Source organism: Chroicocephalus ridibundus, chromosome 1 (genome assembly GCF_963924245.1).
Source record: "Chroicocephalus ridibundus chromosome 1, bChrRid1.1, whole genome shotgun sequence".
NCBI lineage: Eukaryota > Metazoa > Chordata > Aves > Charadriiformes > Laridae > Chroicocephalus > Chroicocephalus ridibundus.
The window spans coordinates 13,594,144-13,612,087 of record NC_086284.1 but is presented as its reverse complement, the minus strand read 5'-3'; the positions used below and the strand labels follow the sequence as shown (position 1 = coordinate 13,612,087).

General features: G+C 40.3%; 1 protein-coding gene across 8 annotated transcripts in view; it reads right to left on the bottom strand.

Annotated features, from left to right (window-relative positions):
* The window catches only part of FAT3 (FAT atypical cadherin 3), a 425,569-nt gene that overhangs the window by 112,246 nt on the left and 295,379 nt on the right, over window positions 1–17,944 (bottom strand). For all 8 annotated transcript variants that reach the window (XR_010070308.1, XM_063329048.1, XM_063329074.1 and 5 more), the window contains exon 5: window positions 1,048–1,362. Coding sequence is in view for 7 of the 8 variants with exons in the window: in XM_063329048.1 (XP_063185118.1) it covers window positions 1,048–1,362 (315 nt within the window). In the remaining variant the exon portion in view is untranslated. The remainder of the gene's footprint in view (window positions 1–1,047; window positions 1,363–17,944) is intronic.

The window sequence follows — 17,944 nt, the reverse complement described above, 5'->3', positions numbered from 1 at the left end:
AATGTGTTAAGTGGGTTTGGTGCTAACGCTCGTCACCCAGCTCTGTTCAAGGTGGGCAGCCCCTTAGTGAAGAGATGCTGAGGGTGTGATGAACAGTTTCAAGGTAGAAACCCTTCAGCTGTTGCATTATAATAAGGGCCAGAGCCCAGACACAACTTCCAGCTCCGCCCAGGGAAAGGCTCTCACTCACCCACAGGGTGCTGTACTCTGATTACCAGGTATTTCTCAATGTTTTCATACTTACTCATTTTCCTGTCATGGTTTCCAACTCTATGAAGGTATCGCAACAGAGATCCATTAATGTAAGTGACATTGTTTTGTTTACTAGGGGCCAGGCACTCTTCTATCATCTCTTACATTTTTGGTCATCTCCTTAACTACAACTTGTTGGCTTACTGCTGTAGGTGAAGAGTGCACATTCCAGCCTTATATTGCTTTATATCAACACCACCATCTTGTATACTTTCTTTCTTTGACTGCGCTTATATGGTTTGGGTTCTAGCAGAGGTATTTTCACTAAGACTTCTTCTAACTGAAACTGCTGCCATACTTAGACTCTTTCATGTGGTGAGAAGGGTAGTACAACATACTGTACACAGCACTCCTCCTCCCTCAAGCCACCTAACTCGGACAGTATAAAGACCTTTTGTCGTGGTTTGGGACACTTTCCCATGAGGGCAAGCAATTGTGTCCAACAAAAGGTGAATAACCATTTGTAGCTGTATCGGCCCCCTTCAACACGACACAACTTTGTGAGCAGACAAGCCTTTGGTCTTCATTTCTGTGTATTCAGGGGAACGACTTACACCAGCAATTTGCCTCTAAACAGTCTGAGAATAGTTTACTACATGCAATAGTATGAATGCTCTCTCGGACTCTATTTTTTGGCAATAGTTGTATGTGAATACTACATTTCTTAATACAGTCAGATCTTACATGTAGGTCATGTATTAAAGACAGACATATATCACTCGTTCTACAAGAGGGCCTGTTTCTAAAAAAAGTGAGTCAAATCATGGGTTTGTATGTCGATGGAAGAGCACTTACTGTTAAGATGTCATAACTCCCTGCTGTGAACTGCTTTCTGGAAGAAACCATCCCTGTTTTGGGATCAATAAAAAATTTCCCATCATCATTTCCATCCACAATGCTGTACGAGATTTCTGCATTAGGGCCTTCATCTTTGTCAAAAGCAAAAGCTCTGTAGATTGGCTCCCCTCTTTTTTTCCGGTCCCTCTCTGGCAGCTTGATCTGATAGACTTTCTCTGGAAACTGAGGTTTGTTATCATTCTCATCCAGAACCTGGACCACCACCCAAACGGACGACTGCTTGGGAGATGTGCCCCCATCCGAGACGGTTACCTGAAAAATAACAGCAGTAGAGGCATTATTCTGAATAGGTACAGTGGGACTTCATGAAGCGCAAAAAAACATAAACTAGAAGGAAACATCCCTCCCTCCCCAAACCTAACCTGCAGTTTACGAAGCCCTCGGTGTACACAAGACATGCTCATTATAAACATGCTCAGTGCCTAACTCAGATATGCTCACAATGGCAAATAAAGGAATCAGAAAGATTTTTTAATTTTGAGATGAACCTGGAAGGGGCAACCTGTGGACTAGGAACCTATTTCTCAAAATATAAACTCCTTTTATCTCAAATTCTGCAAGTTTATCTCAGAAGAGAGAACTGGAATTCACTCATTACACAGGATTCCTGCTTCTTTGCAAACATATTTTAAAGTTTCTTCAGTCACACAATGAATCTGAAAGATGCATTTCTTCTTAAATCCTAAAATAATCTCTGTCACTTTTTTCCCATCAATTATTTGGAATTTCTTAAACAACAAAAGGATTTCTGTCAGTTCTCTTCATTCATTACCTGAGATGTGACAGCTCATTAATTCCAAAACTGCTTTATATGATTGTAAGGGGCACAGAGAGGCAGGTAGCAAAAAATTTCTACTGCATTGTGTAAAGAGCACACTGTGCTGCCAGAAACACGTAAGAAATAAAGTCTTTGAGACAAAAGTTAATTAGTAATTTAGCTGCAACTTAAACAGAGTTACTAATAATTTTCAGCCTGAAACAGTGAAAATTAAATAATCCAAGATCAACGAGCACTCAAGAGATTTAATAATATGCCTTCAAAATGCAATCAATATGTTTCAAACTTCTCCCTCAATATTTCGATTGCATTTTTTAAAGAGGAAGAAATAAGGCAGAAAGTTATTTCTGTTTGCATGAAAGAAGTTCAAATTTCACTCTCAGCTACATATGCTAACATGCCAACTCCCACAGTAGCAATTTTTGATGATAGTGAGCCAAGGTATTACATACCCTTCCCTGCTCGTACTGATCACTGCACATCGACTGCTTGGCTGGTTAACTCCTTGATGCTTTATTTTTCCTTAAATGTTTCTGTGTCCCCTTACAAATCATACATCCCTGATGTCCAGTCCTTGAGCAAAGCAACATTTTCTGGGAATGATGTCCCTTGCCATTGTTCCTTCCTTGCAACAAGAAGTCTAAACTTAGGTTTAATACTGAGATCAGCAGAAAAAGCTCATTTTCTTTGAGAAAAGTAAAAGACCTTTTCCATTACCTGTATTTAAATATACTTTTAAAAACAGATACAGTGGAAGGGAACAGACTGACAGCCTTAGGGAGTGAAACCCCTTATTTACAGAAAAATAAATGGTATGGTAATAGGTAGTAAATACATATATGTAAAATGTAAAGTCCCCCAAATCTGCCCGTAACTCCTTTGGAGAGTGGAGCCTGTCCTCCCAACGACACGTATCAGCCTTAGGCCTCTCTCTTCTACGACTGTCACCAGGGCTGGCAATTAGCACTTGTTGGGATCGCCGCCTCCTGACGGGGGACGACTGTCTGCTGAGAGTCTGGTGGGGACCATCCCCATCCTGCAAAGCCACCACCGCACCATCTGTCAGTCACCGGCGAGGGGGTGCGGGGCGAGGACCCGCAGCTCATTACCGGTGTACTCAGCCATCCAGTTCCCACTCGCTACACTTTCCAAAATAGCATTTATAATGCCGAAAGGCTGCACACATGGCTGTGAATCTGCCTTTCCACCTGGTGAGAGCGCCGCCGCCGGGGACCTCAGCCTCTCCACTCCACCGCTCCGGGAGAACTTCAGAGCTGCTGCAGCAAACAAAAAGCCGATTCTGCCAATTCTCCTACTACAGACTTTCGGCAACAAATAGCTTTTGCCCTACTTAGAGGCTGATCCCCTCTACTTCTCTTCTGCTCCAGTGCAACTAGCCAAGCTCTCGGCAAGAGCACAGGTTAACAAAGAAAATCCCTTTTCAGGATTTCTGCTGACTCCACAGATGAAATAATCAATGATGCCAGGCAGTACAGGCTGTAGCGCGCAGAAACAGAGACACATTTATTTAAATGCTGGTCAAAAATACCAACAAAATGCATTTTTGAGGGGTAATGTTCTTAATGCATAGAAAATACTAGCAAGATTCAGGACGCACTTGTTTTCTGAACAGAACATGACCCAACTTTTTTTAAAAAAAGACACTTCCCCCAAGCTTCTAGCAGCGATCTACAGAAAAAGGGCCGTGGGTGGAGGAAAAGTTTACAAATAAAAACAATAATAAAATCTCTGGAAACCACAGTGCTATAAACAGTCAAGCAACAATGATGCAAAACCTACTTAAACCAAGAGACTGCTCGAGAAGCGAAGCCGTCCTCCTGTCTTACCAATACACCGTCTCACTGTTTGTCAGGTTACTGCCGGAGTCCTGACTGACGCGGTGGTGTGGCAGTAAATACGTGCATGCATTTGTTTGTTTTTGTAAGCCCAAACTTGTGGCAAATCCGTTCCATAACAGAAAAGTTGTGCTGAAAATATTTGCTGACAGCTAATTGAAAATAGTAATGGCTATAACACGAAATGTCAGCTAATTAACAGAAATTAACACAGAAGGCCTGAAGTTAGTCAATTCTACCCTGTCTAAAACTTTACGTCCCCAGAGAGGAAAATGTTATGTACCAGTGAAGCCTTTTTCTCTGGGTGACACTCAAAACTTTTCAAAATGACAGGCTCCAGCTCCGCTCGAAAAGCTCCGAGTGCCAGACGCGGGAGCTGAAGTGTGAGTTAAAGCTCTCTCTTTGCAGGCATGTAAATTAATTAATTAAGCCGCCCTCACACCAGCGATGTGATTATTTCCCTAAGTGTAAATCCGCACCCTGGCTGACCCCTCTTTTCTGCTCCATCAGCCTGACCCCAGCCTGGCTTTTCAGGTTCCAGCTATAAACAGGGTAAAAGAACTGCAGAAATTTCCTCTGCCCCTACAGAAAAAAAAAAACAACAACAAAATAAAACACAAACAAACCAACCACAACAACACATTAATACAAAATACCAAATTGTAGCCAGTTCAAAATTGTTCCCAGACGACCCGGCACAGTGGAGACACAAAACACAAGGCAGTGGGGTGACCCCGGGAGGTCGTTCAGCACACCGCTCTGGAAATACCATTTCCATCAGGACACTGTATCACACCAGCCCTTAGGGGCCCCTCTAACCAACGCAATTTTGATTCAAACATTACCACAGTTGTCAGCAAAATCCTTAAACAGCTGGAAATTACAGGGAAAAGTAACCGGGGAGGGGAGGGATGTTGGGACGCTTGTAGGACAAAGATGCAAAAGCTAATTCACAGCTGGTATCTCTGGAAACGTGAAAGGCAGATGTGCAAGGCACAGAAGGGCTTGCCAGGAGAGAAGATGTAATTCAGGACCAGTGAGGTCCTTCTGTTTAGAAACCTGCACACAACATGGTGGGAAAAAAAACCCATAACAAAACAATAAACCAAAAACAACAGAGAAGAAAGGTGATACAGATGAATGACCAAGAAGATAGTGTAAATATATGCTTGTCAAGATGTGGCATCAAAAACCCAACAAGTGGTGAATCTCACAGTAAGAAAAGGTAAGGACCAGGATTAAGCTTTCCCGGAGGAGATGAGGAATGGTCAGCACGTGTGTTCCTAAAGGCTGAACACCTTCTCCAGTCTTTGTGCCGAGTCTGGTATCCAGACATCAGTGGGTGCAGACATGCTGCTTCTTGCCCATGTGCAACCTGAGATGGGCTTGCTATCCCCTATCCCATAGTTAGATATTGCTGCTCATGCTGTGTCAACACAGCCTAAACAGAGGATACGACCTCCCAAAGCTGGGATACGGCCATGAAAGCAGCTGTATTTTGACTCTCTGACCAACCATAAAATGGCTGGTCCATCCACTGAGGGTGGAATATCATAAAAGGAATGTGATGACATGTTTAATGCGGTCCAACGGCATCTGAGAGCAAGAATAACATGAATTTTATATATGACTTTCATGGTGAAATCCTAAGCATCGCTGTGTTTTCCCAGGACCTACAGACAGTTCCATTACAGTTTTCTTCATAAAATGAGCAATTTCTGCCTGGAATCTGCATTTACCCACTGACTTTAATGTTTATGACTTTACTGAACCATGTCAGACGATACACATCTAGGTATTGGTTGCCTAGAAATTTCTTTGCTAGAGTAACAACATTCACACATCCCTTACAATGCTTCTTTCAGATGGACGGATCAGGACAAGGCCTCCTAAAATTCCTTCTAGTTACATCAGACATGTATTTTTGGAGAAAAACACACAAAAATATCTCCTTCTGCAGAGTATAGCAAATTCAGTATAAGAACAGAACTTCCAAAATCCAAGTAAGGCAACTTCCATTTCTTCTGCAGGATCTGCTTCAGTAGCTTTGGTCTATAGATATTAACACTACCTTTCCTTCAGGACTTCAGGAGAGATAGTCTTTCATGTTCGTGTTTACGTTCAAGTGCTACAAAGAGAATTCCCTAGCAGTGGACACTCTCAGTGAAAACCAAGGTGAATGCTAACTGTTAACATACAACAGCTGGAATGTTAGATATGAAAATTTCTTCTGTTTATGACCATGGAGAAGGCACGGAGGAGACGTCTGCTGAGAAAGTATTGGCTAAAACACAGTGTCAGTCTAGCAGACCTCAATGCCCGTGACAAAAATAATTTTGTCTTGAGATACTCACTATGAATTGTACTGTGACACTTAACTGAAGAAGGTTTAAGCTCTTGAATTTTTTCAGAATATGAATGCAACTGTGAGGACCACCCTCCTGAATTAAAAGTACAATATTGAGTCTCATTAGCAAAAGCTCATGACTTCCAAGATAATTATTAACTCAGCTGGAGAGAGTAGCTAGCAGGGATCTTACTTCAACAAGTATAACAAGACAATCAGCAGGTGTTTAATGTGGGTTATCAAGCCTTGAGAAGAATGAGAACCTTCTTCCACACCATTCCGTGGCAGGATGAAGTACTCAGCCTACGCAATTTTTAAGTTAAGAGGGACTGCCACATTACTGTCATTAGCATTGAAAAATGCTGAAGATGACATATTTGCTTGTTTATTTTCATCCGTGTGATAACTGCTTAATGCAAAAAGAACGAGCTGAGATGCCCGCGTCTCATCTGAGGAGTGCGCATAATGAGGCTTTCAGGTAAAAGTCTCTCCCTTCCCCCAACTAGAAATGCCAATTTTGCTTCAGAAAACTTTAGAAAAGAGAATCTGGTTGAGTTACTGGAGACAGGAAAATGATCAAAGGGAGCCTGAGAGCTGAGGCATACCCCCGCTGTTAGTGACTAATGGGTTTGTTTCTTGTGCCAATGCGCAAACGAGCTGCAATACCTATTGTAAGAGTCTCTGGAATTCAGCCCAAGTAAGAGAAATAAAAGATTATAAAGGAGAGCTTGTTGAGGGATGAATGGAACTTTAAAGTCAAATACACTGAATTACTATCTCTGCCTACTTCAGAGAGAGACTAAATTCGCGGCTAAATTCTTACAAGGAAATATTTTTCTGGAATGCGTGATATTACTGAACTACATGTCAGATTATTGCTAAAAGTGAAGGCAGCATAGCTCAAAGATATACAGAACAGGAGAGAAAAAAAAGGTATAGAAGTTGGGTTTTTTTAGTTCAACACAAATACTGAGTTAGCTGTAGGGAACTAGATGCCTTCTTGTTCTAATCCTTTATTTGGCAACTGTGGAAAAGGAGTGGGCAGCTGCTTATTTCACTTATCCTAATAGAATGTAGTGCTGTCCCAAAAGACAAATTACTTTAACAATTCTTGTAGGAAAGAGTGCCAATCATATCAATATGATCCATCTTTCCTTATTTCCTTTACAATGTGCTAATCTGGGAACTCTTGTTTTCAATCATAGAAAAAGTAATACATTCACTCTGGCCAGCTATGAGAAATAAATAATTTAGAGTATATTTTAAATACAGATTATTACTGACACAAACACTCTAGGTGGCTGATTAGGAAAGTCAATGGCTTCCAGCCACATTCAAGCTAGAAAATGATGCATAATGGTCTGTTATACCATTTGAGAATTAACGATGACATCAGGTAATTTCAACGCTGGATTGCCAAAAGACAGGAAGGAAGGAAGGAAGGTTTTTTCATTTGAAGTTAAATGCTCCCTGCAGTAACTGCAAACCTAAATATTAGAAAATCGTACTGAAGAAAGTCTTAGAGGGTTCAAATCTTAACTTTCGTCAGGCGCACAGTACAGAGACCAGTAGATAGTAATCAAATGGCAGAATGAAATATCAGAATGCGTGATTTAAAGGTCCAGAAATACTACTACGACTACTACGATGACGACGACTACTACTACGACTACTACTGCTACAACTACTACATTTATTCTGTGTCATGCTTTGTTCTATGAGCTTTTCGAAAATTGAAACAGTAAACAAGAGTCATAAACTCTGAAAAGAAACTTATGATTTGTATTTTAGGTTCAGTAGCAATACAAGGAAGGACCTGCACAGCTCTTGACAGTAACTGTCTAAAAGAAAAATAGTAATTTTCCATGGGCATTGCTTTTAAAGTTCATTACAGTTTGGAGATCCTGGCAACCTTTGTGCATCAGGCTGTATTTATAGTGTTCTTCAATCAATACATGCTAAGAGAAGCGCAGAACCAACCATTACTCCATTAAATTCTCAGGACAACAGAGCAGCCTGTTCTGTGTTAAAAGAAACTCCTTTAGGCAATCTCAGAAAATACTTCCCCTTCTTTTCACTAAGGAAAAAGAAAACTATAGTGCTTGGGAATGTCAAGCTCATATAATCTTGCTTTTGACAAACTCTAGACAAAACTTTGCCCAGAAGTGACTCTAAGCCGATCACTTTCCAGAAGTCCAAATGTGCCTCCTATTTCCATTGGTGGAGTTAAATACAGAAAATCTTCACCTCTACTGCCTAACAGCAGCGTGCAATCACTTCTGATTCAGCAGAAATCATCTAGTAAGAAAAAGCATTGCTCAGCTAGGGCTTTTCCTGACCTTCTTGGCGATGACACCATCATCAGAAGTGGTGCTTGAAACTGCATGTGTTATATCCCGCATTGAACAGTTTGAAATGTTTGTAACTTGGAAAATTTGGAAAAAAAAATTGTAAAATTGGAGAGGATCATAGTAGGAACATCAACCTCAGTCTCCAAATAACAACTGCAAAGGTCTGTTGAGTACATCAAGTTGTTCTTTGTTCATGAGGCTACAATAATGCATCTGGCTATCCCAGCATATAATGAAGAAAAATTTGCAAAGCAGAAGCATACACTCCAAATAGTCCTCTGATAGTATCTGGACCCAAGGACATTTACCCACCTTCAGACTGACACCTTACAAACGAGATAAAGACTGAGATGAGATTGCTTAAAAATAATGTTTATAGGCATATGGAACCTCTTTTGGAACAACCTATTACTAAACAGAAGTATAACTACCCTCACAGCCTCCAAATGAGAAAGAAGATAAAAGTTGTGTATTGATCTTCACAGTAAACTTTGAAGAAAGTGTTAAGCTCCTGCTGATAGTGAAGATTACAATCAGAGAGTTTTGTGGACAGAAAATGAGTAGTCGTCAAATCTGAGAATATTTCACTTCAAGCAGCTTTAAATAACACAAAGCTTGCAAATTAAGATATTTATGCAGCTTAATGTTAGTAGTAATCTCTATGTCAACTCTAAGTCCATTCATACCTGAATATCTACTTCAGCAATTTGTGAATACCGCTTTTCTTGTGATAAGAAACACATGTGATCAAATATTGTTAAGTTCCCCTCTACCAGATCTACCTCTACAGATAATGCTCTTCTCCAAAAATCTTATCTCAGCACTCATGAAATACAGTAGCTCTCAGTTTTTGTGCTTCAAAAGAGGTGCGCGTCAACTTCTAAGCTGACCGCACTGCCCTTTTCTCAAATACTCAATTACCCTACATTTTCTATCCTCAAAAGTCATTTGATTGTGATCTTCACCTTAAGCAGGAACCAAACACCTTGTTCAACGTTTCCTCAATATTATGGAGATTTTTACACATCCCCAATGTTTCCTTTTTCATACCAGACCAGTCAATATGTGTAATTATGTGAGAAAAACATTCTGGCTATTAATAAACCCACAGCATTTTATCCATGCTTCCAAGATCTTTTTCTCATATCAATAACTTATTTCGTGTTATAACTACCAGCAGAAAAGCTAAGCTCAAAAATATATGCTGATATATTGCCAAAATTTAATCAAGCTATAGTACTAGTCACTGTGGAGTTAATTAATCAAGCAGCAAAACGATATGTACTTTACATCCTTGCTTGGGTGTGCAGCTGTATCAGTTTGTAAGTATACGTCCCCAGATATTCAAACTGATGGGAAATTAAGGTATAGGAACTCTTTGAGCAGAAACTCTCAAATTCAGGTGATTTCCTGTGTGTGGCAACAGCCCTCTGTCTCTTTTGCAGTACGTCGGCAGCACTGAGTCACGCTGACGTGCTACGTGCTCTTGAACCTACCCTAAGAAAAGACACAGTGTGAAGGCGGTGGCTCGGCATGCCCTTAGAAATACTGTGGCATGCAGATTCTGTTACGACACAGCCATAACTTCAACTAAAACTTCCAGTCTTCAAAGGAAGTATCGTCTTCCCTCCTAAACCATAATATTAAAACTCACTTCTGCACAATTTTTGTCACCCCGCCAGCCAACGTTGGATGAAACACCCTTAGGCGAGGCTCTGTGATGGTCAGTCTTGAAACAACATTGTTATTACTTAGGAGGTAACACATTTATTTGGCCACCAAGGAGATGAAAGATAGACACTGCAATTCCTTAAAGTTATTTACTTTATAGGCACACTGCATCCAAATTCGACGCCACTATATGAAGTGGAACCAAGTGTTTTCAAAAGAAAGATAACACTTTCTCTCTCTCTTTCTTTTTTTTTTTTTTTTTTAATTGGTCTAACAAGCAGCACTTGTGCTAACGGAGGATGACACCACCTTGTCTCTGGCAGAAAGGCAGATTAAGATGCATCCGGCCCCATCTCCAGCTCCTCCTCCAGCCATTTGTTCTTCCCCCGTCATCAGTTTGCAGCCACCTTCACCCATCAATAAACTGTTTGTGCATCTGTGCTACAAAGAGAGCTACTGAAATAACCACGGTCTAAAATGAATTGCTGAAAGGAAACAAAATCCCCCAAAAGGCAGACGGTTACCACGTGATGGCGGTGAGAGAGCGAAACAAGGAGAGGCACGCCAGACCCCCAAGCCAGAGTGGGGGAAATTCCTTAAGATCTTTTGGCCACTGAAGGAAAATGCATTCTGCAACTACAATTTTGGTGATGAATTCTGCAATTTTCCTACAGATAGTAACTTACTCTCCACACTCCTCCCTAAAAAAAATCCCTGCTATAGAATTATTTCGCAATAAGCCTTTGATCAGTACCAAAATAGACAAAGTCAGAAGCAGTGATCTTAAGGCAAAAGACTTTGTGTCCCATCAGCAATTATTGAAAATATCCAATTTCCATCTTACACTATTTTTCCACAATATGCAAGAAATAATGAATGCTCTCCATCCACACATACATGTAAAACGTTTCAATGACAGTGTTATAGCTGATAGCCTGATGAGTAGCCTCTCCCATTTAAATGCAATTTAGTTTTTTCAGGGAAAAAAATGAACCTGCTACAGTTTTATGTTCAAAATAAAGCTTACGAGTTAAAAATCTGATTAATAAAAAATTGATTTCTTAGCTAGGTAGAAAGTATGTAAAATCAGACCTTTAAGGGGTACAGGCTGTTCCCAATTTTTGATCCTGTAAAGGTATTTTAAATTTGCAAAAAGCAAAAATGTAAATTTTAGGCCTCAGAAATTCATCTGGCTTTAGTGAACAGTCACTCAGGAAGATTGCTGTGACTGTTTTCATTAATCTAAAAGAAAAAATGAAGATGTAATTTTTTTTGTGACATTCAAGTTATTTGATAGAAGTTTCTTAGGTTAGCAATGAGGTGCAAAGTAAAATTTTAATCGACTTAGAGGACAATATGATAGCAATTACTCATGCATGTTTGAATAAAGTAGTCTTTGTAGTGAGATCAGGACTACATCCTAAAATATCATATAAAGTAGTATAAAAATGCTCAGAAAATCAGTTTGAAAAATAAGTGAAATAAGGTAAAGGAGATAAGCATGAATAAGGAGGTTGGTTGTTGGGGCTCTTCCCAAGGCAGGTTTTTTTTAATGACAGTATCATCCTGTTTTTGTCAGACCAGGTTAAAGTAAATCGCATCAATAATTGCTTTGATTTTAGCAATAAAAAATTCTACTTGACTTCTTGATGCCGACTTCACAACTTTCTGTGACAAATTAATTTTAGACAGATAATAAGCATTAACTGGGCCGTATTTAATCACAGTTTCATCTAATAGGCAACACAGACAAGCCTTATTATCTCAATCTCCACTTGTCTTCAATTCTACATGTCCTATAAATATCTACTATCCAGTTTACATTGACATGGGGTCAATTTTACAAGCTGTTTGAGAATCGGCATGGGATTATACACAGGGAAAAAACGCAGATTCTGATTTTGAAGAAAAACTCAGAGTCTTGGACTACCTTTTTACTTTTTCCAAATTCAGTTTCCAGCTTTGAAAACTCAGCCTGGAAAATGGGCTGGGGTATTATGTCCAGCACAAAAGATGTGGAATCAAAATTCAGATAACTGTTAAGGTGATAAAGGATGAGAGCCATCAGCCCCTTCCCTGATGGGTGCGTGAGGACTCTGTGTTTCATCAGACATAGTAAAAACCTTGTTTTTTTTCAGCAGACAAGACTGACACAGCTAAGCGTGTGTTTACGGACCAGTTCACCGTAACCCCATTTTTCATGTAGTCAGTTTAGTCCCCTCTTCAGCCTTGATGAACCTCTACAAACCTCCACCAACACCTGAATAGCCTCAGCATCCCCAACCACACCATGGACGGCAGGTACACAGGGAAAGTCTAAAGACAAGTGTTTCCCTGCTGAACCGAGCTGAATCGACAACTGCCGAACCGAGCTCATCTTGCCTGAGCAGCCAAAGAATTACAGGGATATTCTTGGCGGAGAAGAACCTGGCCAGCTGTGAAATCTGACTTGGAAATCAATGGGAATTTTTCTACTGGCTTTGGTGAGAACAGGGTTGCACCTAGAGCTCAACAACCTCATGTAGGTAGTTTTTATTTCTCATTCAGCTTTCGGCCAGCCCTGGGCTCCAGCTGCATAACAAGTACCTGAAGGCTGAAAGCCTTTGACTAAAGGGTAGAGAAGATGCGCACCGCCGCAGCACCACCACCATTCTATGCCGTATAACTGACTGGGAAGATTCTTACTTTAATACCCGGGCAAATGTAGGGGTTTTCTGTTTGCTTTAAAGAAACAACAATTTCATAACCAATTCTTTTCTTTAACATGATTTTTTTTTCCTATTGGTTCAATCTGTTACACATACAGCCAGTGATCCTGCGAACAGCGATGTATATGAATAATTTTCAGAATGTGTCAAGACCACAGTGCTGACACAAATAAGTAGGTGTGAGTATAGGAACAAGGTCATTTGGGGGTAACGATGCAACAGGAAACGCTGCCCCAAAGTTTTAACATTCCAAATGTGTTGCAAAAAAAAAAAAAAATCCAAAAAAATCCTGGCCCTGAAAAGTTAATTTCCTTGAGTAACCCTCAGAACGCATTAAAAATGTTCAGGTTATTAATATTAATTAATCAATTAATACTATTATAATTAATTAATTACACAGTGCCTGGAGTCCTGGAAAGGGATCTTTATGCGCCTGAATAATAAGAAGATGACATTCTACTCCTGCAGTGCAGGAGGAATTTTAAAAGACTGCAACTTTTAGAATATTCTTAGCACTTTCATTCTTCTGCAGAATTAGTCTTTAACATGCATTTGGTTTTTGCAGCCACAGGATGGCATTCACTGCTGTGCGAAGGGTCAGTGAAATGTAAGTAGAGCCTAGGAAATGCACCTTCCATCTGGGGAAAGGAAATATTTAATCAAAAATGATTAATATAAACTTACTGCTTTCTACTGATGACAACCATTTATTCAAGAATGTAGTAACAAAATCTCACCATGTACAGCCCTTAAGGTTCATGTTCTTACTGCATGGACACCACGGCCCTCAATAGATACTTATCTTGCCTGACTTCAGCAAGCTGGGACCTTCTGAAAATACAGAGCAGCAATTCCAACTTGGGACACCAGCAACTGCATAAAGCACTTCAGTTTCACTTCCATAGTTTATAGAGCCAGAGTAACTCTTTAATGGATTTATATAGGCTCATAATTTACTGTTTATTTTCCCATTAGGGCAGTATATGGAGTAGGTGTTGACACACGGCATACCAACGGGAGGACAGTTGGACTGAACGAACGGCCAAGGTGACCGATAATTGGATTGCAAATGTCAAAGAGTGCGGTTGAAAAGCCAGGTATATCAACCCGCACATACTTTTCCCAGTTGTGAAATGAAAGTTAAGAGCAGGGACAATCAGCTACAAGTAGTTACGATTTATAGAGTTGGGTTTGAAGTCAGCGGCAAGCAGCATCCAATTAACTTCAGTAGAGATGTCTAACGCCACTGGTGAAACGACTGGATTTAGAGTGATGAGCAAGAATGTCAGATCGAAAGACAACCTAGTAATGCTATTAACCTTTGTGAGATTGCCCCGCTGATAATATGATCTGGGGGACAATAAAACACTGCATGAGACAATATGTCCAATTTGGTAGTGCAGGACTGATATATGAGAGAAGAAGGAGAATTTTCCTGGATTCATTTTATGGGCCTCCAATTAGCCCTCACTAGGTAAAGGGAGAGAAAGGGGGGAAGCAGAAGGAGTCCCTCTAATGAGTAGTTTTGGCTTGTGGCAGAAGAGATTGAAAAAGGAAAGTTTTAGGAGCTGCTCAGCTTTTGAGATTGTTTTAGGGGGTGTTAAAGGGGTCGGGTACCTCTTTGGAAATAGCTGTGAGAAAGCTCCTGATTTATGGGAGCTCTTGAGCAGTACAAGTGCATCCTGTCAGGATCAGTACAGGAGGCGTGATCCCTTGGCACAGGGAGATCGCTAATCCCGATGGTTAGATGCTGGGGTGAGGACCGCAGATGCTCGCTCACGATGTGGAGCCCTGGCCGACACCATGTACAGATGCTGCCACTGCTTCCTTTGAGAAATCGCATACAACATATAAATATGTTTGTTCTCCAAAAGTGCATCCAGTTTTAGAAATGGAGGATTAAGAGCGGGTCTAATCCACGGATTACTGATCTGACAAAATATCTAAATCTTATTTACAGGCTCAGTGAGGCAAAGGCAGTTTGTCAATCAAGTGAAGTTTAAGATGCAATTCCTGTTTTGCTATGTAAGTCTGGTGAATGTGCACCCCATAACCTTTAGAAAATAGAGCACGAACGTATAATTTATTCAGCTACTACTGTTTAGGCATCCAAGGGCTAGCGGAGCGTAATGCACACCCAGAGAAATCAGGGGCAGTTCTCAATTTAGGAAGTCCTGAGGTCGTTCTTGGTCCATGCCGCAGAGTGGAGGAGAGGGAAGAGACACCAAATTAGCCCTGCAAGAACTATACAAGGCACTGAAAATGCAGCCCGCAGCTCCGAGTAGGGTAATTTGCTCTGTCAAGAAGCAGGATAAATGACTGCCTCATGCTGAGCACCGTGCGGCAGCAGCAAGGATTTGTTCCGGGAGCTCAGCAGCGCGCTGAAAGTTGGGCGTCCCATCACCGGTGTGATCCATCACCAGGCACCCTCCCAGTGCTGCGGAAAAGCAAAATCTTCCGTATGGTTCAGACTTCTTTTCATTAAAAAAGCCACGGCTTTCAATTGATACTTTCACACTGAGAGTCGGATATTATGAGAATTAAATGCTTCAAGAGAAGACATTTAAAGCAAATATTATTTTACTTTCAAAAATGCTGTTCCCTGGCTGAGGTGCTGCAGCCAAGACTGCGTTTAGGCGGTATCTAGTGGTTTGCAACAAAAATAGTGGAAGATCTGTATCTGTAGATATACTTGGCAAATGCCAATGAAAAAAAAAAGACAAAAATGGGCTTTAGTATTCAATTTAATCCCACAAACATATGGCCAAAGCTACACGGAGAGAGTTTGTGCAGGTCCATTTGAACGACAAGGTTTTGGTGAGGAGTGTCAGTTAATATTTTTATTCCTTCTGCTATACATTATGGTTGTCTTTTGAGACCAAGCTAATGCACTTATCTCATTGACTTCTGCATCGCTCTCGGTCAACAGAGGCCATGCCGTTTTGGCACACTTTGATGTTAGCACATAATAAAGCATCATCTCTGCTTAGGTAAAATACGTAGTTTAAAACTCATGACTTCCTAGAAAATTTTTTGGTGTGTTTTAAACTGTGGTCATGTTTTTTTTAAAGAAAAAAAAGTGTGGCAATACAAACCTATGTGTTTAAATTCTCCATGTTTTTTTTCAATTAAGTCTTGAAAATAGCTGTTTCGCCTTGAAGTTTAAGAACACATTTTTATTCATACAATACCTTAAAATTTATCTGGAAGGATAATGGAAAGAAACAAGATCTACAGGGAAAAACAAATATATTTGAGGCTATGGCAGAAAGTATTAAGCTATTTGTTGGTATCTTGATTAAAGACAACATACTGGTCCTCAGAAAAGTCTAAGCCATAAATTGACAGATTGCTATTAGTAATATTTGTATTTTTACTCTCCCAGGAAATGTGAGAAAAAAAAAAAGCATTATTTTGATTCCGACATTTTTGCTCTCAATTATTCATGTTAATCCTCTGTTTGAATATTTGGAATATTCTTGCCAAAGAAAGTATTACTTTTTGCCAAAACATAAAATGTACTCTAGAACTGCTGTGATAACATTTTCAACGTCTCTGTATCATGAGAGATTAGCAAACAGCAATATTACATTTCAGAATGAGGAGATTAATCTGTTTCCTGACAACTGAAATTTGTTAGGCTGGGAAAAGAAAATTACCGCTTTTGAGGGCAGATTTCATAGCACTTGATGCTTCAGGGCCTTTGTACTTTTCTGTTTAAATCATATCTTCATAAAAAGCAAAAGAATTGTTTGGTCCCTGATTATTATCTAGCTGAAGTCAGATAAGAAAAGCATTAGGATTCTTATGTTCCATGACAATATATTTAGGGAGAAAAAAGGTGTCAAATATGCTTATTAAACTGATTCCCAACCCGATTAGAGGTTCTCTTATCTCCAGGTGTCTAGTAAATACTTTAAATTGTGTCATGTTACAAATTATGCTGAATACTCCCATCTTACTTCAGCACATTTCAGACAATTACGCGCTTTTGCCATAAAAAAATATTTTTAAAACAAAACAAAAAACCCACAATTTTTTTCAGACTACCGTGTTTTGCACGACGTTTTTCTACCCTTTCCAGTACATCTTTTTTGCTCAAGCTGAATGTTGAAGGATTATGTGGCGGAGGGACAGGGTGGCAATCTGGGAATATGAAAAAAGAGATAAGGAGGGAAAATACATAATAATGAAAGACATTACAGGCTATGGTGAGACGACCGTAAGGGATGCGATGAAACTCAAAGAAAACGTTGCGTATCCAAAGTATGCTAGGAAGAGGTTCTCACCAAGTGCAGGGACTGGTGGCGGCAGTTCTGGGGAATTCCAGTACATCACCAATACTGGACATTATGAGACCCTGGATAATAAGAGTGCCAACGAGGTGCAGACCAAAAAAACCACCACCACTACCACCAAAAGAAAAAAAAAAAACCAACTGGAGGAAAAAGCACTGACAAAACCCAGATGATGTGACTCCAGACTGACAGTATGACTCAAGGGAGTAGAGCTCAAGAATAAGGATCTCCATGATGGAGAAAAGATAGCTGTTAGGAAAGACAGGAAAATCTAACAGAACTTGCAAAAGGAAAGAGTTGTCCCAGTTTTTCTCTGTGGAGCGGCTGCCTGTAAATCGAAGGGCTCACAACTGAAGATGATCTGGGGGAGGGACTGCTTAAGCTGCGGGTATCCTCCAAGAGAGGCCATCTCCAGTCAGACTCCATGGACATTGCGACAGCCTGTGATCAAAGACTATGTCTCAAACCAACCCAGAGTCCACTCAAGTCAAAGGAATTGGAGAATTAGTGCTGGCATCCCTATATGACTTATTGCAAGGTGGTTGGATTTGGTGTGTACAAATGGTGGCAGCAAGTGAAGTCGCTGTGAAAATATACCAGAATTAACATTTTTAAAGATAACAAGCATGAATTCCAAACAGATGAGTACAGATCACCCCAGGAGAAAGGAGAAATGGATGAAAAACTTGTTTAAGGGCATGTTTCTAAATGATGGATTAATTAAAAGACATACTAGGATTTCCTGTGCCCAGAAAGGTTTTTGTTACAGATGCGATGTGTTCCTAACTGAGGAAGAAGACGCCCCCCTGCCTTAAATGCAATGCT